This window comes from Sinocyclocheilus grahami, unplaced genomic scaffold, assembly GCF_001515645.1.
Source record: "Sinocyclocheilus grahami isolate Dianchi unplaced genomic scaffold, SAMN03320097.WGS_v1.1 scaffold49.1, whole genome shotgun sequence".
Taxonomy (NCBI): Eukaryota; Metazoa; Chordata; class Actinopteri; order Cypriniformes; family Cyprinidae; genus Sinocyclocheilus; species Sinocyclocheilus grahami.
The window spans coordinates 1,554,406-1,580,813 of record NW_015505228.1 but is presented as its reverse complement, the minus strand read 5'-3'; the positions used below and the strand labels follow the sequence as shown (position 1 = coordinate 1,580,813).

The 26,408-nt window shown below is 37.8% G+C and overlaps 3 protein-coding genes across 3 annotated transcripts; all 3 read left to right on the top strand.

Moving 5' to 3' along the window:
- Positions 1 to 219: 219 nt before the first annotated feature.
- Positions 220 to 5,617, top strand: LOC107583036 (protein lin-7 homolog B-like). Its single transcript, XM_016269113.1, has 6 exons — positions 220 to 1,014; positions 1,735 to 1,853; positions 3,007 to 3,078; positions 3,165 to 3,374; positions 3,505 to 3,668; positions 4,760 to 5,617. Exons 1-6 carry the CDS (start codon positions 948 to 950, stop codon positions 4,779 to 4,781), a joined length of 654 nt encoding a protein of 217 aa, XP_016124599.1. The 5' UTR covers positions 220 to 947; the 3' UTR covers positions 4,782 to 5,617.
- Positions 5,618 to 6,120: 503 nt separating this feature from the next.
- Positions 6,121 to 10,750, top strand: LOC107583087 (uncharacterized). Its single transcript, XM_016269182.1, has 5 exons — positions 6,121 to 6,404; positions 6,710 to 6,889; positions 7,069 to 7,185; positions 9,043 to 9,134; positions 10,504 to 10,750. Exons 1-5 carry the CDS (start codon positions 6,306 to 6,308, stop codon positions 10,748 to 10,750), a joined length of 735 nt encoding a protein of 244 aa, XP_016124668.1. The 5' UTR covers positions 6,121 to 6,305.
- Positions 10,751 to 19,926: 9,176 nt separating this feature from the next.
- LOC107583086 (potassium voltage-gated channel subfamily C member 1-like) lies at positions 19,927 to 20,455 on the top strand. The gene has a single exon (XM_016269181.1). The coding sequence runs from the start codon at positions 19,970 to 19,972 to the stop codon at positions 20,453 to 20,455; it is 486 nt and encodes a 161-aa protein (XP_016124667.1). The 5' UTR covers positions 19,927 to 19,969.
- The last annotated feature ends 5,953 nt before the right edge of the window (positions 20,456 to 26,408 follow it).

The window sequence follows — 26,408 nt, the reverse complement described above, 5'->3', positions numbered from 1 at the left end:
TATATATATGCATGTCATCTGTGGATATATAACGGCATGGAAGTAATCTTGCCTTTTTTTTCCCATGCTATTTTGTCCTACATTAGATGTCTTCATCGGCATCGGTGCTGATCATAGTTACGTAACGTTAGTCCCTTTTATTTGGTTTGAGAAAACCAGATGATCTACTCGGTTATTGAATGGCACTGTTTTATTGCAGTGTAGTTTATTCAGTAAGAGATGGGTAACTGTCAGATGATAGGGCTTGTTTAGTACCGTTATGTCCATTTTCATAGATATTTGTTGATTACAGGAGTATTTGCTTGATGGTTTGAAACGTTATTTGTACAATGTTCCTTTTATATCTGCCCCCATTTCTCTAACTTTATTTTTTTTCTATCTTTTGTCTTGTACATTTTTTTATATTTGGTTCAATATATGGATCGTTTGCAAATTGTACAGTGGCCCCTAAATTTACTGAAGTAACCAAGGCAGCAAAAATTGACACGTGTTTTTTAAATAAGAATGTCTGCACTAGGTTATTAAAAATCACTCCTAATTTTTTTTTAGCTTGTCTCTGATCGTATTGGTTCTGTTTTTCATTCTTGAATAAACACTTTTTATTGCCAAATTATTGTCTTCTTGATTACTTATTTTTAAAGTCTTGCCTTATAACCGATAAAAATAGATCGGCCACTAGGTTGCAGTAACGATTAATAGCGAGCTGATGGGCTTTGGTTGAGCTCGCGCCTCTGACATACTGTATTGCGTCATTCAGTAAGCGGCTCCTCGCGCATCTCGCCACCGTAGCTGCTCTTTCACTGCGAACCTGCTGAAGACGATTGATTTTTACAATTGAAACCCCTTTCTGTCCTCTTCAAAACAATATCTTGTACATTACACTTCTACTTCTGGGAACAGAAGGTTGGCAACGGTTCGGCGCTCCACTGCAGCAGACGGTCTTCCTGATGTATTATCATTCGGGGAAAGAGCTGGACATGGCGGCGTTGACTGAGCCGCTCTGCTTGGAAAGAGGTAATTTACTTCATTATGTCCCGACAGACGCGAGTGCTGTTTGGAAATACTCTGGCGGATGGCATTCCCAAATGAACTGACGGGCTCTTGTGTCTTCACGAGCACCGAGTGGGGGATATAGTGCCCACGATGTGAATGAATGGATGTCCCCAGTAGGGAGTGCTCGTGTTTGTATTATGCTTGAATTTCATTGAGTAAAGAAGAAAAACAAATATATATATATATATGCATGTCATCTGTGGATATATAACGGCATGGAAGTAATCTTGCCTTTTTTTTCCCATGCTATTTTGTCCTACATTAGATGTCTTCATCGGCATCGGTGCTGATCATAGTTACGTAACGTTAGTCCCTTTTATTTGGTTTGAGAAAACCAGATGATCTACTCGGTTATTGAATTAGACATAATGTCTACTACTTTTCAAGGAAAGTAAAAAAAAAATAAATAAATTCCAGAACTTTCACTAGTTGACTTTCCATACTATCCAGCCATCATTTTTTTTAAATGTATGTTTCTGTGATAACGTTAGTCCCTTTTATTTGGCTTGAGAAAACCAGATGATCTACTCGGTTATTGAATTAGACATAATGTCTACTACTTTTCAAGGAAAGTAAAAAAATATATAGAAAATCCAGAACTTTCACTAGTTGACTTTCCATACTATCCAGCCATCATTTTTTTTAAATGTATGTTTCTGTGATTGTTTTATTTTCTGCCAGATGTTTGCAGAGTGATAGAATTGCTGGACAGGCTTCAAAGAAGCGGTGAACTTCCTCCTCCCAAACTCCAGGCTCTGCAGAGAGTTTTACAGAGCAAGTTCTGTGCTGCCATCCGAGAGGTAAAGGCTGCCTCAGTCCTTTAAATAAGGACGCTTGATTGTGACTTTGCTTCTGTTAAAACTGTTTGCTGGATACTGTTCAGTTGGAACATGTTGCATTCATTTGAAAAATATTTAAAAGGAAAAAATGTGAAAATATATACTAATTTGTACCTTTTTTGTACTTGTACTGATTTCACAGAACACTAATGGAACATAAATAGCTAGGTATAACATGACGGTTTGAAGTGAAATGTGTCACCACATAAGACAGCACTTTGTCGTTTGCCTCCTCCACACGTGTTTGGTCTTTTCTCGTAGACAGAATTGTGCTGCACTGTTCCTCCTCCTGAAAGACTTGCTTGTCTCTTTGAGACAGCATCTCACTTCAGTCTCCATATCTCACTCCTTGATTTGTAGTAATGGGTTTCAATGGCAGGAGTCCAGTCTGTTTACAACTTGCACAGATCTTCTACATGACACTCTTGTCAGACTTATTCGGCTTTCACATGCCCTTCAGATGCCCTGCTCGTTTGCATAGCTGAGAGAGAACATATTATAGGAAGACCAGATTTTGATCAGTGTCTACTTTGATTATGATTCTTTCCACTAAAATTTTCCTTCTACTTCACAAACCTTCCATAGGATTAATAACTTTCGTTATTACACAGCTCTTGATTTTTGTATGAGAGCTTAAATATATAATTAGGTATTGTCTCTTTCTTCTCATATAGTATAAATATAAATAATTTTCACTAAAATCAGTATATCATGCCCATTTATTTATTTGGTCATCAACAGCTGTGCAGTAAGCAAGATAATGGACAGTCACACAGTCATTGTCACAAAATAAACCCATAGCGGCAAGTTCTTGTGTGATACTACAGGGCTTTATTTTGCAATAATGACCAACATATTGTACATTATCATTTCTTATGAAGTCAATAATGAACATTATTATTGTTTAAAAGACATCAGCAAGTTTGTGTTAACTGAATTATGTATGCACTTGAAAATAGGAATCAAAGTGGGAGGACATTTCTGGGATTTGTATGTATATTAATCAATGATCTGCAAAACATTGTGTAATGTGATAATATTTGTTAATCCTATTCATTATAAAATGTTACTAACTGTAAACTACAACAATTTGAAATAACTGTCCCTTTTTAAGGTCTATGAGCAGCTTTATGATACATTGGACATTGTAGGTGGGCCAGAGGTCCGAGCACAAGCCACTGCAAAGGTAGCTTTTTACCAAAAAAATTGCCACCATATTGATCGAGAATGATTATATACTGAAGAAAACACTTGTTGTGTGTCTTTTTCCAGGCCACAGTAGCAGCGTTTGCAGCCAGTGAAGGCCATGCACACCCAAGAGTGGTCGAACTCCCTAAAACAGACGAGGGGCTTGGGTTCAACATCATGGGTGGAAAAGAACAAAACTCTCCCATCTACATCTCCAGGGTCATCCCAGGGGGTGTTGCTGACCGACAGGGTGGTCTGAAGAGAGGAGACCAGCTGCTCTCTGTTAATGGAGTGGTATGTTGGGAGTAGGATTTTGAGTTGTATAATTTGTATTTCCGTGTGTGACCGTGATCTTGATTTTAGGAGCTGTGGTTTCCCAGAATAACAGCTGTCAAAATGTCCTTCATTTCTTCATTGTGTGTAGAGTGTAGAGGGAGAACATCATGAGAAAGCTGTAGAGCTGCTAAAGGCAGCGCAGGGTTCAGTGAAGCTGGTGGTGCGTTACACCCCTAAGGTACTAGAAGAGATGGAAGCCAGATTTGAGAAGATGAGAAGTGCCAGGAGACGCCAGCAACATACCAGCTACTCGTGAGTGTGGCTATTACGTTCTTTTCCTTTCATACCTTTTCTCTGTTGTTCTTTCCTTTTCTCATCAGCACTCAGCCCATCATTAATCAGAAGACATTTTTGTTTTGGTCAACAGTTTTGAAAACAGTTGTGATATTTAATATTTTTTGCATAAAATGTGATACATTTTTAGGATACTTTGATAAATGGTACAAATGAACAGCATTTATTTGAAATCGAAATCTTTTGTAACGTAAATTTATTTTCTGTCACTTTTGATCCATTTGAAATTGAATACATCCTTGCTGAATAAAAGCACTAATTTCCCTCAGATCTTACTGAATGGTAGTGTATCTCACAACATCTATTTTGTGTTTATTACAGTAGACAGTGTGTACAACAGACTGTTAAAATTAATCAAATACAAATTTACTTGTCATGTTAAAGGGATAGTTCACCCAAAAATTGTCATTAATTACTCACCCTCATGTCGTTCCAAACCCGTAAGACCTTCGTTCTTCAGAACACAAATTATGATATTTTTTATGAAAGCTGAGAGCTTTATGACCCTGCATAGACAGCAACACAACTGAAATGTTTTATGGCCCAGAAACGTAGTAAGGACATGGATATAATAGTCCATGTGACATCAGTGGTTCAACTGTAATCTTAAGATGCTACGAGAATGTGCACGTATACATCGTGGTACTCTCATGAACGTGTGTCGACTGACACGGATGAGAAGAAATTGTTGATTGAAGTGATTCATTAAAGTATTCTCGTAGCTTCATAAAATTACAGTTGAACCACTGATGTCACATGGACTATTATATCGATGTCCGTACTACATTGTTGGGCCTTGAACGTGGTAGTTGAAGTGCTGTCTATGGGAGGGTCAGAAAGCTCAGATTTCATCAAAAATATCTTAGTTTGTGTTCCGAAGATGAACAAAGTTCTTACGGGTGAGTACTGAGTGATTAATGACAGAATTTTCATTTTTGGGTGAACTATCCCTTTAAATGTCTTTAATGAAATATGCAATATTCTACTGAATGCACTAGTAGCCTATCTGTATTTTGAAATTTCGTCCATCGTTGTCTTTTCACCGACAGGTCTTTGGAGTTCAGGGGTTAACCAGTCTCGACCTCGGACTGACCTGCTGATCCATTCTCCCACCCTCTCTGCTCCTATAGGATGACAGAAGACCCAGAGGAGATCAGTGTAGACTACCCTTAGCTATTTATATGTTAGTGGAACGATCTCAAAACATGTAGACCTCAAATATGCTATTATCCCTGGCCATGCAGGGGGATAGACTGTATAGTGCATTTGGTTTGTCTTGAGTCTAATTTTCTATTGTGTTCTTATGTGGAACCTGCACCCTGTGATGTTCTCGGGGGTTGTGTGTGTCTGTTAGCACAGAAGACTTTAAAACTTTAAAAATTGGCTGCCTAGTGCAAATACAGAGTGTGTGTACTTCTAGGACTTTGTGTCTTTTGCCGTAGGATTATTGCTGAACTGAATGGCATGATGGCTCCTACTTAGACCATTATTCATTCATTCACGTATCGAGTCTGTGTTTCAGAAAACATGCATTGACAAAAGAGTTAAAGCTATGCATCCCATTTCTGTAAGTATTCTTGTATTATGTGTTCTGCTCTGTGTGAACTACATCAGGAGTACACAAACACTGTTATTGCAGAAGACACTTCCTGAATGAACAGATTGCGCCGTACAAAGCGTGCCATACTCCAATAGGGTCGTCACGACAGTGCGCTGCTATGAGTGGCTTTGCGCTGCCAGTCATAGTGCCTATGTTCAATGCTTGAATTTTTGAGTTTATTTATATATTTATTCATACATTAAAACCAACAATGTAATTTAATAGTCTGCTGAGTTAATTTATGCCCACAGATTATAAACATTTATCATGATCACCAAAGATTTGACAAAATATAACTATTTTAATAATTTACCATATACCTTTTATTTGTATTCTTTTTGTAATAATGAGAGTGAGCATTTGTTTTGCATTATGGTTTATTAGAATTTAATTGTCATTCAATTAAATTTCAAATTAAATTCTTATTGTCATGAAATTATCACAATGTACTTTAGTTTCTTTCTTTTAATTTTTGGAGTTAAATTTGACTGGGCTCGGACTTGTTTTGATAGATTTGATTAAATTCATCTGTAATGTGAATGGCCCTAATACAACCACTTTCACTTTACAAAAGAAAAGAAAAATAAATATTGTAAAAGCTTCTTGAACTGCTAAGAAGATCCTAGTATCCAATACCTGCCTACATATAATAATTATAGAAATGATTACGTTATTTATTTACTTTTATTGTTTCATCTTCTTTTTACGGTTTAGGTTCACGTTTCTCGGGAAAACTCGCATATGATCGAGGACTATTTAATTTGACTGTTTAATGTTACTGTTTGTTTAATTTCTCTTCTTGGACGCGAGTTCGTTTCCATAGCAGCAGAAAAGCCTAAACTGGGCAGACTCCATTCCTATGGACCGAGGCAGTATTATACATGACTAAACACGTACAGGGTCTTATCAGTAATATTTCACTTGTCTAATTTTCGACGGAAAGGAGTTCCTGTTATCTATTTGGTTGTTTGTTTTCAGTTTTTGCGAGGGAGTGTATGAAGCAAATGGATAACCAGAGACGAAATGTCCAAACCAGCACAACCATTGGACACGAACATCTGCAACCTTTTCCGTTTTACTTTAAAACTGGCAAGGTAAGTTAGGCACGAGAAACATCAAACCTGGTTACCAACCAAGTTTGTTTTGTTAACTTTGACAGAAATCACGGTAACCATAGTTACAAGAGGAGTTGTTACTACAGTTAAGCTGGCAGCTTGCTTTTATAGCAACTTGCTTGACCGAAAACGAAACTGAACAAAAATAACTCATATATGGAAGACCTTGTTAGTATGTTAATACTAACTTAAAAGACTTTAACCTTTGTTGTTGACTGGCCTAATGCTACAGAACCGAAGAAACAAGATTTGATACTATAGATGCCTCCTTGTCTCTGCCCCAGAATGCCCCTCTTCCTCCAGTCCTCCAGCGTCAGAACAAAGCTCCCGCCTCTGCTCACTTCTCTCTCACCTCGCACACGGAGCATGAAAGAAAGCCACTGAACGGATCTCTGTACAATGAAATCCACTCTAAAGCCCCTGAGCACTGGATCACACACTTCCTCAGCGAGCTGGCCCAGAGGGTGAGATGTGTGTGTGTGTCTTTGGAACTAAATGTGGTAAAATACATACTGGTAAAAAATTTATAGCCTGAATGCACTGTAAGTCACTTTGGATAAAAGCGTCTGCTAAATGCATAAATTTAATTGAAATTTAATTTTTTCTGTATATCATTCATATGTGTCTGTTTGATCCTCTGCAGCTCAGAGACCGGCCAACAGTGAGAGTGGTCTCTAATCCTATCAGTGAAATGCAGGACCGCTACAGAGGTCAATTAGCAGCACGTGAACCTCCGGCTGAACACTTTAGCATGATGCAGGTGAGATGAAGAGGCTGAACATTGTAGGCTCAGGAAAAATTTCTACTTGTCCATCCTTTTCTTTAGAAAAACAAAATCTGAGGCTCTTACAATGAAAGTGACATGGAACAGTCTGTAAACATTAAAATACTCACCGTTTTAAAAATATAGCCACATGATATACATCTTGCACATCTATCAGGCCTATTAATGTAAGTACTTTTATAAAATTTCATCCATTAAATCCCAAAAATTGAAAATGAGGGATAAATCATTTTTTCAGTAATCAACATTATGCCACAAATGCTGTCGGTTGAACCTAAAGGGATAGTTCACCCAAAAATGATATTTCTGTCATCATTTACTCACCGTCATGTCTTTCCAAACTTACATGACTTACTTTCTTCTGCAAAACACAAAAGAAGATATTTTGAAGAACATTGGTAACCAAATAGTTGTCATAACCACTGACTTCGATTGTATGGGCAAAAAACCCCCCAAAAAACGTTTGTGTTCCACTGAAGAAAGAACGTCGTAAAGAAATGAGGGAGTGTAACTGAAAGTTTACCCAAAAATCAATCCCTTTCATTTGTATTGAACCAAAAATATTTCTTTAATTAAATGGTTACACTTTATTTTAAGCTGTCCTTGTTACAGTGTAGTTATTCATTTAAGTACGGAGTAATATTAATTACCTAAATGTTCTTACCATATGTTTAAGATTAGGGTTTGGCTTATAGCTACTTGCATGAAATTATGCATAATAAATTGTTATAATAGTAAGTTCATGTAACGTGTAACAAGGACACCTTAAAATAAAGTGTTACAGAGTAAATTTGGCACTGAGAGACACACAAAGCTTTCTTTTGGGGGGGATTGGAGAATAAAATGTATTTTTGAAATGTTAGGCAGTAGGCACCTTCATCAATATTTAAAAAAATGCTAATTCATGCAAAGTATCTTAATGGGTGGCTCTCATAGCCATGAGGATTCAGTAGCGCTCCACAGACAGCAGTTTGATCTCCACTGGAGCTTCTAGGCTGATGGAATGACTCACACTTCTCTTGATTTTAATCAGGCACTGTACAGACAGCTGGAAATGGCTCAAACTGCGTTTGTGCAGAAAATCCCAAAAATTGAAAATGAGGGATAAATCATTTTTTCAGTAATCAACATTATGCCACAAATGCTGTCGATTGAACCTAAAGGGATAGTTCACCCAAAAATGATATTTCTGTCATCATTTACTCACCGTCATGTCTTTCCAAACTTACATGACTTACTTTCCTCTGCAAAACACAAAAGAAGATATTTTGAAGAACATTGGTAACCAAATAGTTGTCATAACCACTGACTTCGATTGTATGGGCAAAAATCTATCGCTTTCATTTGTATTGAACCAAAAATATTTCTTTAATTAAATGGTTACACTTTATTTTAAGCTGTCCTTGTTACAGTGTAGTTATTCATTTAAGTACGGAGTAATATTAATTACCTAAATGTTCTTACCATATGTTTAAGATTAGGGTTTGGCTTATAGCTACTTGCATGAAATTATGCATAATAAATTGTTATAATAGTAAGTTCATGTAACGTGTAACAAGGACACCTTAAAATAAAGTGTTACAGAGTAAATTTGGCACTGAGAGACACACAAAGCTTTCTTTTGGGGGGGATTGGAGAATAAAATGTATTTTTGAAATGTTAGGCAGTAGGGACCTTCATCAATATTTAAAAAAATGCTAATTCATGCAAAGTATCTTAATGGATGGCTCTCATAGCCATGAGGATTCAGTAGCGCTCCACAGACAGCAGTTTGATCTCCACTGGAGCTTCTAGGCTGATGGGATGACTCACACTTCTCTTGATTTTAATCAGGCACTGTACAGACAGCTGGAAATGGCTCAAACTGCGTTTGTGCAGGAACCAGTATGTAGTACAACCACGACCGACTTCAAGCACTTTAACAGGTAACTCTCCACCACCAGAGGGCGGTGTGTATGCACTGATGGATTATATGCTAATTCTGAGATCTGAGGTCAGCAGTGGTGGATTCTCAAAAGTGATGAGGGAGATCAAAGGGTTTACTGACCTGATTCCATCCCAAGATGTAAGTGTAGGGTAATTTACTATTTGAGCAATCTGCTTCTAGATGCCATTAGAGCAAAGCATCCATCACCAGAACATCAGGGTATAGCTGAAATCTGGCCTATAGTGAATCATGTGCAGCTCCAAGTAGTTCCTGACTTTTGACTGTGTATAGCAGCAGAACGGATATCTTGCATTGCTTGATTATTTAGAATTACGGTGCATGTAACGCACTCTACACAGGTTATCCAACTCAACCAAAAATGTCTTTACACACGGTCACTTTAACAAACAGTATGTTTAGGGTCAGAACTGATGGCAAAACAGTTTTTTAGATGATGTGAAGGAATAGTTCAACAAAAAATAAGAATTCTTTCATTTACTCGCCCTCATACCATTCCAAACCTGCATGATGTTCTTTCTTCACTGAACACAAAAATGTTATTATTTGTGCATACAGAATTGTTTTGGGCCCCATCTTCTTTCATTCTGTAAACAAAGCCTGTTGAAACATTCTTCTTTTATGTTCCATAGAAGAAAGTCATAAGTTTGGAACAACATGAGGGTAAGTAAATGATGACAATTTTAATTTTTGAATAAACTATCCATTTTATGATCATTAAGCTTAAGGTTCTTCCAGCTTTGAATTTGCAGCATTAGACAGATGCTTTATTTTTCACGTTGGTCTGCTGCAGGCCTTATTAAAATGATTTAGTGAAGCATTGCTCATCTCACCTTCTGGCCTGGCCTCCTGAACCTTGTCAGCTCTTGATTGGTGGGCAGCACTCGGGTCACAAACACTAATTGACGTTAATTCACACACCTCTTCACAGGAAGTCTTTGTATGACAGTGTAACATATGGTCTCTCTATTTTTTTTAAACTGGTACATCTGCTTTGCTGACTTCATAACTAAGAACAAATAGTTTTAAGAGCACTTAAACCTTCTTCCTGTGTTATAGCTCTTTTATTGAGGCAGCAATGGTATGGGATATACAAAGACATTTCCTTATGCTATGGAATGAAGAGCTTTAGTCTCAGAGGACCCACAATCTCCCAAATGTGTTTCTATTGACAAAGTAATATATGAGCTAAGTGAATGGTCAGCATAGAGATAAGGCAAGAAGATAATAGACTTCAAAGCACTAGTATGTGCATGCAATGTATTAATACTCATCTGAGAGCCTTGTGCCTTTTCTTGCCACACTAAATCATTTTCTTTTCCTCTGTTATTGATAATCCTTTTTTCCAGGTCAGATTTGTCTCCTCGCTCTGTCCTGGATGCAGCTACCTTTAATGGAACCTTTACTAAGAGCGGAGCTCACAGCCAACTTCCTGCTCACAAAGCTCCATCCACTCTATCATGTCAACCTCGGCTGCCTCGCACACCTCTCTGCCTGTGCCCCACAGGGGTAAAAGTAGTCTGTAAATGGATAGTTTTACTGTACCTGTGCCTCCCCCAACATCGCAAGCCACTGGTGTTGCACAAAGTGGGGTGAAATGGCACTGGACATTTTAGGTGTTCCTAAAATGTATAGTACTGAGAATCAGACATATGGAGGAAATAAGATGTCTATGGTATAAGAAAATAGACAAAGTAGGGTGGATGGTTTGATTTTTAGTTTTGCTATAATTGATCTAAACTTCAAAAAATGGTTTAATCAATATTGCTTAATTTCCATGCTTTTCTTTTGTCACTATAAATAAATGGAGAACAAAAACATATTAGAAGTGATTGGTGGAAACATTGATTTATTGATCTGGTGCGTGTGCCTGTATGTTTGTATTTATCCTTAAAGGGATAGTTCATTCAAAAATTTTGAACACATTCTTTGCTTTGTTTAGGGTCAGAACTGATGGCAAAACAGGTTTTTAGATGATGTGAAGGAATAGTTCAACAAAAAATAAGAATTCTTTCATTTACTCGCCCTCATACCATTCCAAACCTGCATGATGTTCTTTCTTCACTGAACACGAAAATGTTATTATTTGTGCATACAGTATTGTTTTGGGCCCCATCTTCTTTCATTCTGTAAACAAAGCCTGTTGAAACATTCTTCTTTTATGTTCCATAGAAGAAAGTCATAAGTTTGGAACAACATGAGGGTAAGTAAATGATGACAGAATTTACATTTTTGAATAAACTATCCATTTTATGATCATTAAGCTTAAGGTTCATCCAGCTTTGAATTTGCAGCATTAGACAGATGCTTTATTTTTCACGTTTTATCTCATGCTCACGTCATTTGAAATGTGTATGACTGACTTTCTTCTGTGGAACACAACAGGAGATATTTTGAAGATCATTCAGCTTTTTTGTCCATATACTGAAGTTGTTGACCTATCAAAATAGTGTCTTATGTTCCACAGAAGAAAAAAAGTCATAAACTTATCTCATGCTCACGTCATTTGAAATGTGTATGACTGACTTTCTTCTGTGGAACACAACAGGAGATATTTTGAAGATCATTCAGCTTTTGTCCATATACTGAAGTTGTTGACCTATCAAAATAGTGTCTTATGTTCCACAGAAGAAAAAAAGTCATAAAGGTTTGGAACGACATAAAGGTGAGTAAATCTTTCCCAGTGTGCTGTAATTGACTATATATGAAATTATTTAGTGCATTTTAGATAAAATGTATGCTTAAAATCCCAGGGGAAAAAGCTGCAAGTGAAGAGGGAAGACCAGGAAGAGACTGAAATATCGCTGAGGAGGCAGTTGGCTGCACACCTAGACAACCCAAGAGGGTTGCACAGTAGTGTGTGCTTAAACACTACCTTTCTCTGCTCGTGATCTCATAAAGAGAGCCTAAAACAAAACAGAGAGGGTGGGGTAATGGGTAAAATATAGAGAATTAGTAACAATGTTGCAATATAGTCTGAATTTTGTCCCACCCGGTTTCCTCCACCTACTTGCTCTTGCGACATTTCGCTCTCCTCCCCCAGCTCTGCCTCCAGCAACGTGCCAAAGAGAGAGCAAGCAAGACTGATTTAAGGCCATATGTGGAAGCTAGATGAATAAAAATTAAGGAACAGGTGAAGGCAAAGATTATGAAACAGGAGGCTAGATTTATCTTTTAGAGAACTATTAAAAGCAAATAAAATAGGTAAGGGACAGTTAAAAGATCAGAAAGAATAATCATTATTGACCAGGTCTAGACATCTATGACCTCTTATTATCCTCAGGTTTTCTTATTGTAGATTGTGGTATAATTTGATTGGAATATTCTACAATCTAGCCTACAATTTTTAATGCAGGCTAAATGTTAGAAGTTTCCATATTTAGGCGTGTCCCTTCAGGATATTATTTTTTTTCGATATATGCCTACTTTTGCCCTGCTTGCATTATCTGATTTCCTTTGGATGTTGAGTCTGCTTATGCAGAATTCTGTGACCTGTCCCGGTGCTTATCCTAATTGGTGTAGTGTTGTTGTCTCTTTCACACAGAGACACAAATTCTACCGTCTTGTTTTGGAACACCCATAAGAAGGAGACACATATCTGTATGGACTGAGATCAGGGTTATAGATTTACACTGGTAATTTATGGCCCCTGGAAACACACAATGACCAAGGTAAAAGACACATTCCTAACAGGTCAACTTGTAAGTAGAGGTAATTTGTATGCCATTTATTCCACTTTCTGTATCATTTCTAGTGTAATATTTTGAATAAACTATCTATCTATAGAAACATGAATTGTAAAGTTATAGCCTATGTTTAATGTTCATTAATAACCCTGGTTATTTATTTTTTAAATGTTAAATATGATAATTCTGCATTATTAAGCGATAGGTTAATGAATGTGTTTGGGAATTTTGTTTTGTTTTAAGAACTTTTTAAAAATCACGTATAAAGGTAACACTATTAGGAATGCCGGAAATAGCGACAGGTTTGTTTCTTGGCGTGTATATGGTTAAATGACAGGGTGGGGTTTGGGGAGGGGGCACCAGCTGCCACCTTTCCCTTTAAAGAGCTAAAGGGAGGGAACAACACGGAGGGATCCCATGTCACCATTAGACTGAGGAATAAATTGCATGGAAATACAGATTTACAAAACAAAAAAACATCGACAAAGAAAAAGGGAGGGGAAAAAACGAACGGAAGAAATAATAGAGGCAGCTTAAGGAGTAACATTTCTAGTCGTGCCTGGCAAGCTGCTTGTTCGGCATAAATCATTTCAAACAGACACCTCAGTCTGCAACTAAAGACCTGGTTACGGTCTTCTTAATCCTGGACAACGGGAACTGGTGAAGATACGGAAGAAAGGATGCTAAAACTGAGAAGAAAGGGATAGACTGTTAATGGAGTGAGTGCATGAAGATTAAACAAATAGAGAGAGAGAGAGGGGTTTCCCTGCTGCACGTTTCGCTTGGTTGAATAGACTGTTTCGTTTAGGGAATAAAAGTAAAAGGTTAACACGAGCTTTAAGTAATAGAAATGCTTATTTACCAGGCAAATATTATTTTGATATTAGACCTGTAACATCTATGTACATAACGAGAATAATTTATTTGAGGAACAAGGCTATCAAAGGTGCAACTTGGGTGATATATTTTTCGTAGGCTAGTCTTTTGTATCACTGAAGTAGCTGAACTACGCACTGTAGCACAGCTGCGTTGTTTTGAACTAGCAGGTGTTGTAGCAAGAATATATTGCATTATTCATAACTGTAGCCATTTTATAGAGAACAAAATCATAGGTTTCTGCACAGTCATTTGGACCTACGCCAAGAGGATCCCTCCGTTCAGTCAGAAAACAGTCAATTCCACGTAGCATTTTTGTGCAGTTTGTGTGTTCATGTGTGTGTGTTCAGTGACACGCACACTGCAAGCACGCGAACAGAGCCAGACCCAAAGCGAGTAAGTATGTAATATAGGTGTTTGTGCTGTCTCTGTGTCGTGATTTTGTGTACAAGTGACAAAATATCACTTATGTTCTGAGTGTTTCTGTCTGTGTGCCCGGTGTACTGATGCAAAGCAGGCCTGCCTACCCAACGAACTCAACAAGTAGTAGTCAGGTCTTCTTTGTTTTTGCCACTTAAACCCGTGTGCGAATTATGGGAGGGATTTGGTCTAAGCACCATAATCAAGATTTGGGAAAAGGGGAGAGGGGTGTTTATTTTTCACATATAAGCATTTGTACGGTATTACAGCGTTTTGCTAACTATAAAAGTCACATTACAAATTTTAGTCAGAATATGCTAAATAGACGTTCGCAAATAGAATTCCGAGGATGTAACCATGGCAACAGTATCGGACGGTACAAGTCAAAGCAAAATTACTTGTCACATAATCATGTGTGTACACTATTATTATCGATCGTTCACACCAACCTTGTATTTTGTTCAAACTGTCTATTAGAGGTGTGAGACGTAAATTACTGCCAGAAAAAGTAGACCCCTAAAGGTCACTCAATAATTCCCACACAACTTAAACCCCTTCATAATTTTATTTGTAATATTTTTTAAGGTATTTCTGGTATGTTCCATTATTTTGAGTTGTCAGTCCAACAAATACATGGACGTTTTATGTCCCACAATGATTGGTGTCTGATTTTTTTCTTCACAGTCACATGTCACCTTGATATGTGATGGAATGTGTCTTTTCTCTATGTTAACGTAAATGTCAAATCTTACTTATACCTGTCTGCCCCCTATCCCCCCCCCCCCTGAAACAGAGTAGCCAAGTATATGGCCTTCTGTATATTATAGGGAACTCAAGCGTTCTCGTTCCATGCACTGCATAAGCAGTTTTTTTTTTCCACATCACTCCCTACCCATTGGCAAGGTTCTCTACAATCAAATGTGAACAAAACTCTAGAAAGTTCACGTTGACTGTAGATGGGGCTCTTCTCATCATACCATGACCCCTATGTCTCTTGCTAATACTCTTAAAAACATGTGGATCTCGAAAAAATGGGTTCCAATACGGTCGCGGATAATAAAATAAAACAATGCTAAATACAGATAATAGAAAGTATAGGTTGGATAACCAAATTGTTTACTTTTAACTATCTGAGCCCTGGGGCCAGTTGCATAAACATAGTCACTATGTTAAGACTGTGTCTTAAGAACTAGTTTGACCAACTAGGAGTTAGCCAATGGATAACCAGTCTTACTTTTCGATTCAAATTAGAGCAGTCTACCTTTTTGTAACTGATTTTAAAAAGTTGTGACTAGTCTAGAAGAAAAAAAATTACATGACTAACTTTTTAAGACTAGTCTAAGCAACCTTTATGCAGCCGGCCCTGAACTTGAGAACTTGCCTACTGATCTATAATCAGTACTTTTGTTCTAACTTGTTTTCCTCTTCCTCTACACTTTCTCATCTTATCACATACACCAGTTAAACTTTTTCTGTTCGTTTCTCTCAGCTTTTGGTCCCTCCCTTTCCCCCTCCCTCCTTTGCCCACTCACATCCCATTGGCAGTGCCTTATTTCAAACCATTTACTCTCCCTCTTGCTGATGCCTTTCCATGATTTTGCATCCTTAATACAGATGCACTCCTTCCGAACAGTACGACCCTTACACATCACCTGAGATAACCTTCACTGTCCTCCGTTTGTTTTTCAGGTCTTTTTTTTTTGTCACACTACTCCATTCTTTCCCACCGCTAAGAATAGTTTCCATCAAGTTCATGTGTGATTTGGCTTAACACAATTATATCCCATCTCTCTCCGGCTTCATTCCCTGAGTACTTAATGGGGGACTATAAAGGGATGGTAATTAACTGGAGAGGGCACTTTTATTAATTAGGTTTTAACGAGAGCTGAGACTGGATGGTGTATCTTAAGAACACTGTTAGTGCTAGATATTGGAATATAGTCATGCACGTCTCAATGCTGTCACTTGTAAGATGAGTCCTCTAAGTCCCTTTCTGAATCTCTTGGGGGGGTTATAACTATCTTAACACTGTTAGTGCTAGATATGGGAATATAGTCATGCACGTCTCAATGCTGTCACTTGTAAGATGAGTCCTCTAAGTCCCTTTCTGAATCTCTTTCTCACTCTCTTGACTGAAAATAAAGAGTGGGCCTTTTGAAAAGGGCTGAGAACAGAGCTGTGATTAGTTTCAAAGCAGAGGTCAAAGTCTGACTGATGACCTTCTGAGGATATATCGTATATGCATATGTGCCAATGCTTTGTAGTTTGTCTTTGCACAGCTTAATTTCATTTAAAGCTAATTAATTGTGCTGTGACATTGCCTTTTTTTAATGTGCCTGTGTTTGTGTGCATAAGTGTTCTTGCTCTGTTAATTTATTTTCTTTTAGTGTTATTCCACAAGAGACGTCGATATGAGCAACTCGACTGAGAGTAGTTTAGTGCACACAAATAAGGGAGAGAGAGAACGAGGAAGGGATTGCAAAAAGCCTTAATCACTGAGATCAGAAAGCTCCGAGATAATACATAGTCAGTTCATATAATTCAGCGATTGAATTGCATTTGTTAAGTGATTTCAGTTCATTAAAAGGGTGTATGGGCTAAAAAGGGACACAAACCTGTATGCAATGCATCGACAGATGGTTTGCATAAGGCATTCATACCTCAGTCGGGGAGAAAGCTTGAAGAGGAGGGGGTACTGCAGTATTTTGTGCTGTGCAGTTCCCCAATTAGTCCTCTAGGTGGCCTTTGAGCACCGCCGAGCTTCAACCGCAGTGGGATAGCAAGCAGAAAAATCCAAAGAACCTACACTGCACCAGACAGAGAGAAATGGAGTTAGAGTGAAGGTACAATGCACACGCACTACAGCAGCATACTGTACGATAAAAGAAAAATAGCATAGATATGGTTCATTTCTACTTCTGTCTCATAAAAATGCATGTATATATCACTTCTCTTTGGCATTGTTTCTAGAAATTGAATAATTTGTGAATGGAGCTTCATTTACCTTTACTGCAGTCATTCCTTCACATTTCCCTCAGTGGCCGTAACCTGTTCTCTTCCTTTTTCCTCTCTCCGTGCTCTCTGTCGATATAGTGCTGTTGTCTTTTATAGGCGTATCTGTCCTTACAACCAACCCCCATCCCAACGGACATACACACCCCCATCCAGGCACACACACTTAACAATGATTTCCCTTTTTAGTGAGAGCCTTGTTTTGTTTTTTGCATTGTCAGCACAACTTTTCCCCCCTAGTTTCCTCTCAGTTTCAGTTTTTCCTATTCATCATTTTATTTATTTACTCCTTTTGTGTTCCTTATAGTTATTTATTTCACTATACAAGCCTGACATATTTAAACACCTTGCAAAAACGGCACTGGTTTAAATAATATTAATATGTTGGGAGGCCCAGACAAACATAGTGATGTTTTGATGGTGTAGCAGAGCCAAAGTTTTTCCACTTTTGAGGATTTAGTTGTGTATAATTATGAGAACTACTCTGAGAATATTTATTGTAAAAGCAGTGTAACACCAGCACAGTTGTGGGTTGAGTTTTTACATTATTATTTTATAATTACATTATATTATGATTATTATTAGGTTTATTTTTTTATTTTATTTATGACTCTTCAGTTTACTTCTGTTATAAAACTTTGTTTTGCTCATTTTCATTTCCAATGCTTATACTGCTTTAAATGATCAACTGAAACTCGTGTGCTGTCCGTGGTGCTGAAAGCAGAAACCCACTTAACTGTCTCAATTACATTGTTTCATGTGCTTCAGCCTCTCTCCTTCCTACAGTTCTCATATTCCTGTGATCTTTGTTTCAACAGTTAATCACAGGGGACATAAGGGAAAGCAAGAGGAAGAGTGAGCTGAGGAGAATGGATAAGAGTGGATAAGTAATGAGGGAAGACAGTTTGACAGATATATGTGGAACAGCCATGCAGCACAGCCAAACGAGGAACAGATAAGGAAGAGTTATTGTGAAAGCAAAAAGAGACAACACAGAAAAACATTTGTCATTGAAATCTGACCCTTGTCCACTGTAAAAAAAAATTGCTAGGCAACAGTAAAAAGTGCTTCATGTAGTAACTTGTTTTATTACATTTAAAACCCTTATTTAACATGAGGGAGTCAATGTGCCTATATTAGGTCACACTAACAAAAGTAATTTTTAAAGGTTAAATCGGCTACAAATGGCATGTTGCCACAGAGACCCCAAGAGAAAAAGATAATAGCGTCCCTGCTCCATATTTCCAAAATGGGATGTTTTGATTGGAAAAAGAGAGCCAGGACTCATTTGTTTCACTATAGCTATGAAGTAGAAACATTCCGTTTTTAAAGCACTTGCTTAGTGTAATGGAATGAAAACATGAATGTGCATATGAGAGGTTACGTGAAACTAACCCTTTTTAGGTAAATTTGACAATTGCACACTCAAACAATTACAATTTTCTGGATTTTACACCTGTAACCAAGGCTAATACTGTACACAGACTGTATTGAACGGTCTGCATAACATTAGCACTGCCCAGAGAGAGACAGTGTAAGAGTTAATGCTCTGCAGTCTTTTCTCCCTATTTTGTGTAGCTCAGCAAATAATCGTTCTGCCTTTAGCTTTTCTCCCTCTTTCCCACCCTTCCTCTCGCTCTCGTTTTCTTCCTCTCCCTCTTTCTATTGGATACGCTGAGAGTGTGGGGAGGGGGGTGGCTGTGAAATGTTCAGTCATTTTCATCTCTGTTCGCTGTAATTGAGCAGAGTGTTTTAGTGAATCGAGGGACATGAGAGCTGAGTGATGGCAAAAGACGGAAAAGGAAAGATGGGTGGGCATTGCAGAGGAGGAGGGGTCTCTTTCCTGTTTATTATGGGACACCTGAAGTATATTGAACTCACTCCTTTATTAAAACGCTTATCCCATATACTTGCATCATCATTCATCTGATTTTGTATGTTTGCTAGGGCCGTCATTTTGACATAGTTTTATGGACAGGCCCTCTCTTTTCCAAGCCCGATGAGTAGACTATACCATAAAGGACCTTAGGTTTATGATATTCGACAATGGTCTTATATTTGCAGTTTCTAATAAATTTCAATAGGATTTTGAAAAAAAAAATGGATTGATATTGCATTGCACCACATACACTCTTAAAAAAGTTACAAAACTGGGGCAGTACCATTTAAAAGGCACACCTTTGTATGCATTTACCCCCAAATGGGTACGTATCAGTATACTTAAATGGTACATATTTGACTCTTTAAAAATAAAGATTCCCAAAGGAGGTTTCGCAGTAGAACCATAGAAGAATGGCTTGGGTTCCCCAAAGAACCTTTCAGTGAGCAGTTCTTAAAATAACCTCTTTTTATTAGTGTGAAGAACATTCGAATAATCTCCATGGATGTTAGAGATTCTTCATGGAACCATAGACTCCAATAAAGAACTTCTAAGCATATAATAACTTTTGAAAAGGTACCACCCTGTGACAGCTTTTGTACAATTTTCCCTGCGGTTGTACAGAGCCATTAGTAACCGGTGCAAGAACTAAGGATGTGATGAGTTAAAGACAGGTTACTTTGACCAGTCTGATACTGTATAAATGTATGAGCTTCACTAATTTTCTCTTCTCTTCTGTTCTCCCACCGCAGGCTCCTCCTCCCCCCCGCCCCCCAACTAATGATGTGATGAGTTAGAAGCAGGTTACTTTGACAAGTTTGATAATGTATAAAAGTGTGAGCATCACTAATTTTCTCATCTCTTCTGTTCTCCCACCGCAGGCTCCTCCTCCCTCCCTCCCCGCTCGGTTCTCTCTCCTCCTCTCCCTCCCCCTGCTCCTCTATGCTCAGTTCGGTGTGTGTCTCCTCTTTCAAAGGGCGCAAGGGTGGGAACAAGTCGTCCAACAAAGCATGTTACAGCGCAGACATGACTTGTCCGTCAGACAGCGAGAAAATAGTGATAAACTGCGGGGGGATTCGGCACGAGACGTACCGCAGCACACTGAAGACGCTGCCTGGGACGCGCTTGTCCTGGCTCACGGAGCCAGATGCGTTCAGTAACTTTGACTATGACCCCAAATCCGACGAGTTCTTCTTTGACCGCCACCCCAACACCTTTGCTTTTATCCTCAATTATTACCGCACAGGGAAGTTGCATTGTCCCAACGATGTCTGCGGTCCTCTCTTCGAGGAGGAACTCGCGTTCTGGGGTATCGACGAGACAGACGTGGAGGCTTGCTGCTGGATGAACTACCGACAGCATCGGGACGCCGAGGAAGCGCGGGACCACAATTACCCGATAATCTCTACATCCAGACCTGAAGCCTAAATTAATTTTTTTTCTGGGTGCCACACTTGGGATACCAATTTTGGGATAATGAGCATAATAAGGTCATATGAATTCATAGACTTTACACAGATTGCAGCCCAATTAGATGCACCTAACTTTTTTACTTGCATTTTTAAGTAGTCAGATTTTTTTTCCTGTCAGACAATAATTTTTTTTGTTATATAGCTACAAATCTATAGCAATTTTAGGAAACCAAAGTCACTTACTGACCCTTGTTGGTTAAGCTGGAGCACATGAAAGGCAGTTCACCCTTTGCCTCTCAGTATGTCATTCACGAGCTAGTGAACAGCAGCCGTTTATCTCCTTTATCAGCGCAGGCTGGTTATTTAAGATATTTATCTCCCGCGGCACATCTGGGTCAATAGATCATAGTCATGAGCAGTCGATACACACTTGCTTTTTTTGAAATGAGCCCAGGGTTCCATATAACTGATCAGTTTTTGATTGCATTTTGGGTTGCATTTGATTGCAGAATTGCTCTTAATGTGTTTGAAGTGTCTCTGATTGTAAGTTACCCAGCTCTTCTCACAGTTCTCAAGGGGAGGGAGAGATGCCGTCATCATTTTACTGCGTCGTCATTGAATGGAGGTCTTTCATCAACAGTGACACACATAGTGTTTTTTTAGCGGGCTGCTGTATGGGTGCAGGGCCTCGTGCCGGATTGCTAATCATCACTTACAACCTCCATGTCCCTTTCTCTCGCTGTGCTATAGCGTAACACTGCGGCGTCTCATACTAGCTTGACTGCACGTTGATTTCTGCTGCAGAGCAACCGAATAACAGCAACAGAGGCAGAGCCTGTGCATTTGTTTGTGTGTGCAAGTAATGCTGTTAGTCACTTTTTTATAAATCTAAAAGTATGCAAATTGCATGCAAGGTGTGTGTTATCTCAATTTTTGGTTACATCTTTAACTGATTCAATTTTCATTTCAAGCGCTTGTTAAGATGGCGAAGGTGTCTTCAAAGTACATGCTGACTTTCAAAAGACTGTGGCGTCAGGCAGTATAACATAAATAGCATGAATATTTGAGTTGATCTATGAAGGCAATACTGGGAGCTGTATCTCTCTCTGGTTAAATCCCTGGTTTAAATCAGATGATCCAGTGAGCCTGTACATAGGTGAAGAGTTGCAGCAAACCCTGGCTCTTCATTGGCCAGATTAAAGGATTCAGAGAACAGTTAACTACATTTACCAACCTACAGTGCCATTTTATTCAGGTGTTTTCTAACTTTTTGATGCCATGAACTACCAAATATAATGAATGGATTGCAAGGGGCCCCTTCCTAAAACATACAAGACAAATAGATTTTGATGTATAAAAAAAAAAATTATATTGTGAAAAAAATTTATAAATCTGGAAAATATTTACTTAAGTTCACAGTGTATTTTATTTTATTTTTTATAAATGTTTTATTTTTTTATAGTGAATTATTTAATTTAATTTAATTTAATTTAATTTAATTTACAACTTTTATTGTGAAAAAGATTTTATTTTATTTTAAATGAAAATAAATGAATATAAAATATTATCTGAAAAGTATTTACTTTCTATTAAGTTGACACTGTATTTTTTCTACCCATAATAAAGTTAAATGAACTTATTTTGTATATTATATTTTATTTTATTTTACACACTTTTGTGGCTTCCTGGGGTCCCCGAGCTCTAGCTTGAAAACCACTAATCTAAATGACAATTGTCTCTGTAGCGTAAAGATTTGTAATTTATGTGTGATGAACTAGAACAGAAGGTGCATCACCTGAAGAGGAGAAGATGCAAAAAACACTCTACACACTGGAGTTGTATGACAGGTTAATTCAAAAAGAAGCAATAGAGACCACAAAAATAAAGCATCCTCAATGACAATTACGCGAGGAGCAAATGCACAGTATGCAGAATGATCGGAATTGCTTTACTGTTGTTCAGCATCTCAAGCTTGTAGTCGAGCACATGTTGTATGAGCGGATGGATAACAACCTGCGGGTGCATAGTCATTCACGTGCAAAATCCTATTCGATAAGGATGAACAACTATTAAATTAACTACAGAGCTCTTGCAGCGTTTCTTAGCAACAGCCCGTAGTCAAAATAATCCCACTTTGCAGTGCTCTGTGTATTTTGTTCACGCGTAAATAATATATATGCAGAAAACCTTTAATTAACGTCACAATTCACCTCGCCTCAGGTAAACGGTCCGGTATGTATTTAGAAATGTGCGTTTGTTTTGACACTTTACATTTTTCATAATACTCATCACTAAATAATTATTTTACATGCGTAATGTTTTAGTAGATCAACCCTCAATCGATGGCTGTGTCACAAACCCTAGTGAGTTCCCTACTTAGACAGCATTTTTGTGTATCATATCGGCCTGCATGCCTATGTTTGTTGCCAGTACTATTCGAATCTATTTTTATTCTAATCAAAGTAAGTGTCTTAACAACAGCAGTTCACCTTACCGATATTTAGTTCTCTGCATGAATAATATTCCATTTTTAGGTGTCGCATTCCTGCAAACATTTGATTATCCTTTTCTAATAGACAAATATCATGACAAAATATACAGTATATTAAAAAAGAATATATAAACAGAATATATAAAATATATTTTTACCATTTTAGGTACAGCATACCTGCACACATTTGATCATCCTTTATCTAAAAGACAAATATTTAAACAAATAAATAAATTGGGGAAAGATTTTTTGGGAAAACCAGAGGGAATAAGTCTGGGAAAACCAAAGAAATAATTCTGGGAAAACTGGAGAGTAAAGTCTACTTCTATTCTTACCTAATTCTATTCTAATCAAAGTAAGTGGCTTAGCAAAAACTGTTCACCTTACCAATATTTTGTTCCAAGTATGAATAATATCCTATTTTTATGTGTAGCATAACTGAAAACAGTAGATCATCCTTATCTAAATGACAAATTAACAGACGAATGATAGACAGACAGACAGACAGACAGAAGGACAGACAGAAGATGGACAGATAGATAGATAGATAGATAGATAGATAGGAGGGGGAAGATTTTGTGGAATACCTGGAGGAAAAAGTATGCATTGCCAATACTTCTGTTCTCTAATGATGTTCTAATCAAATTAAGTGGCTTAACAAACATTTTCATCTTACCACTATTTAATTCCCAGTATTAATTAAAAAAATAATAATTTTAAATGTAGCATATCCACAAACATTGGGCTCAAATCCTTTGTCAATAACTTGAATGAATGAACGAGCGAACGAGTGAGTGAATGACTAGAGCAACCCTCTACGGACACCTTGGCAATTGAATCGCCATTGGCTAGTAACATTTTTAGTTTCCTCGCCAGACTGATATATATATACATGTTTTTAAAATGGCACAGTTTTCCTAACATCAGTCAGTCAAGCAATAATATGATAATCAAGTATTATTTATTGATAGAACTTTAGTAATTAGAATTAAAACTTGATAATCATGTATGAATGCATATTAGTCATTTTAACTGAACTTAGGACTGGTGGTGGTGCTTTTTTGGTCATTCAGAGTTTCTGTAAATAAAATTGGGAAAAAACGAACAAAAATACTGATAAGAGAATAATGATACGAATTCTACTAATAAGAACAATATAAAAACACACTAAGGATAATGAGCTGCTGGTTTCATGAATAATTAATCAGGTTGTGTGCATTCGCTCAAACTGATTTGCTGAAATCAAAACAGGGATGATAATAGTAATAAACGATAATAATTGTGCATTAGATCCGCCCACTACCAGAGAAAGTAGCAGTTCTTAAAAACTGAAGAATTCCAAAGGAATGCGGTTATCCAGGGACCTGAAACTATTCGAAAAGTGTGTCGCTCCTTGCGTGTATTGGCAAATGAATATTACTCCTTGCTTCCTTTGCAACATTTGATTTAATCATTGCAAACATGTTGGAAGCGCATCCTCAAGGGCCGCATAGACCACAGCATCCCTCTGTGTACAACACATTGAGTGTGATCGGATCAGATTCCTTAGGATGCTTTCCTTTTAACTGCAAGCTTTTTCTTCTAAAATGGGCTCGTGTTTATCAGTTCCTTAAAAGTATCAATTACCTTTTGTGTTCCCTGTAATGATCATGCTCATTTGTAACCAGACTTTGTCTGGCTGTAAATGCTTCTTTTCAGATGAGACCGCTTTTGGCATGCATGAACACACCTCCAATCTTCCCCCACTGTTTCCCTTCTTCTACTTTTACTACATCTCTAAATATAGTAAGAAAAGGAGGGATATGTGGGACAAGATCTCGCTCCTCTCAGTAACAAGCAGGCCTCTTCTTTCTCCTGTACTGTTCATTTTCACTGGCAGTGAAAGCTTAACCGAACCACCAGGGGGACTTGGGTTTTATGCAGTATCTGTACCACACATGTCTTCTGGCCACATATTGCAGCAGCAAAGTGCATGATAATAAAGCTTATTGAACCAGTCACGCTGAGACCAATAAATCGATGAATGAGAGGTAGAGCGGTGGATGCGCTTGAATCTACAGTCGCAGTGTGCTTTTACCCCCTCCTTCACTGGCCGCTGTCCAGCTCGCCGGTGAATGAGTCCGTCTGAGTTGCAGCGTATTTACTTTTACAAGGCATCTTTTCCTGGCTCGAGGCATTTTGTTTGCTTCGGCCTTTTCTAAACTAGACTACATCAACATCCCAGTGAGCCGGTCATCCACCCTGAAGTCTAGTCAGCCAGTGAGCTTGTACCTCTATGGTGCTTTATGCGGTGCAGCGCTCCTACTTTGCATTTTAAATAGGTGTTGAAGACCAACCGATGCCAGAGCCAACGACTTATCAGTGTGAAACCACCTACTTTAAGGTTTTTTTCATAGCAAGACCATTATACTGCCAAAATAATCATAGGATGCCCAGTGATGTCCAGAACTCCTCATTTTGGTCAAACTCTCTCTGAGCTTTTTTTGTTAACTGGGCAAATGGAAAACCCCGGTCCCTTGAGCACTCGATGGTCACAGGGGGACAGTCGGCTAAAACCAGAGAAGAAAAGCCTTGTATTTCAGCAATACACACCTCCCAGAGGTCCATGTGGGTCCAGCGGGACGTTAACACTTCTGACCCACAGACATCATTTTTATTGTGTCTAGCAGCCTGCTTAGTTTACAGGTCAAATGCTGAATTATTCTTATTGTTCCATTCGGGAGACTCAATTTAAAATGTATTTATTAGTATGTTTATAAGCTAGCATAAAAAATACAAGGCAAAAACAAATAATAGGTAAAACAATCCATTTTCATTGACACTACTATAGGCATTTATTCTTTTATTTACTATACTTTAGTTCTATAGACAATTACTTCTATTAATTTTTTTTTGTAGATTTGTTGTTTATCCACCTTATTTTTTCAGTGCAGTAGTAAGCTTTTTACTGAGAATGTGCAAGACATCTTATTCATTAGCTGATATAGGTAAATAACTAGTGTAACCAAGAGTAATAACAAAGTACAGTAAACTGTAAAAGTGTAAAAAATTTAAAAATTAGCCATTAATATGATAACAGTTGCTAGTTTGCAATATCAGCTTAAATAAACAGAAGTGGCTGGTATTGGAAGCCACGTTCAAGTAAAAAATAACTGCACCCACAAAGAAAGCCGTCGTGTTTACAACTGTGACGAGCGCTTATCCGGATCAAGGCAAGGCAAGTTTATTTATATAGCACATTTCGTACACAATGGTAATTCATAGTGCTTTACATAAAAGAAACTAAAATAATCATTAAAAAAATAATAATCACAAAAATAAAACAAGGAATTTAAAAACTTTGAAGATGATTTAAAAATGTATTTAAAATGATTTTAAGACAGTTAAAACTAGAAAATGATTATACATACATAAAATACAGTGCAATCAGTTCGGACATCGCACAGTGCTCATTCAATAAATGCACAGCTAAACAGAT

Bases quoted from the DNA above. Each gene is read 5' to 3' on its own strand.
- LOC107583036 (XM_016269113.1), top strand. From the start codon at position 948: ATGTATTATCATTCGGGGAAAGAGCTGGACATGGCGGCGTTGACTGAG. The intron at 1,015-1,734 runs GTAATTTACTTC...ATTTTCTGCCAG, and splicing joins GCCGCTCTGCTTGGAAAGAG to ATGTTTGCAGAGTGATAGAA. The intron at 3,079-3,164 runs GTAGCTTTTTAC...GTCTTTTTCCAG, and splicing joins GAGCACAAGCCACTGCAAAG to GCCACAGTAGCAGCGTTTGC.
- LOC107583087 (XM_016269182.1), top strand. From the start codon at position 6,306: ATGAAGCAAATGGATAACCAGAGACGAAATGTCCAAACCAGCACAACC. The intron at 6,405-6,709 runs GTAAGTTAGGCA...TCTCTGCCCCAG, and splicing joins TTTACTTTAAAACTGGCAAG to AATGCCCCTCTTCCTCCAGT. The intron at 6,890-7,068 runs GTGAGATGTGTG...GATCCTCTGCAG, and splicing joins TCAGCGAGCTGGCCCAGAGG to CTCAGAGACCGGCCAACAGT.
- LOC107583086 (XM_016269181.1), top strand. From the start codon at position 19,970: ATGCTCAGTTCGGTGTGTGTCTCCTCTTTCAAAGGGCGCAAGGGTGGG.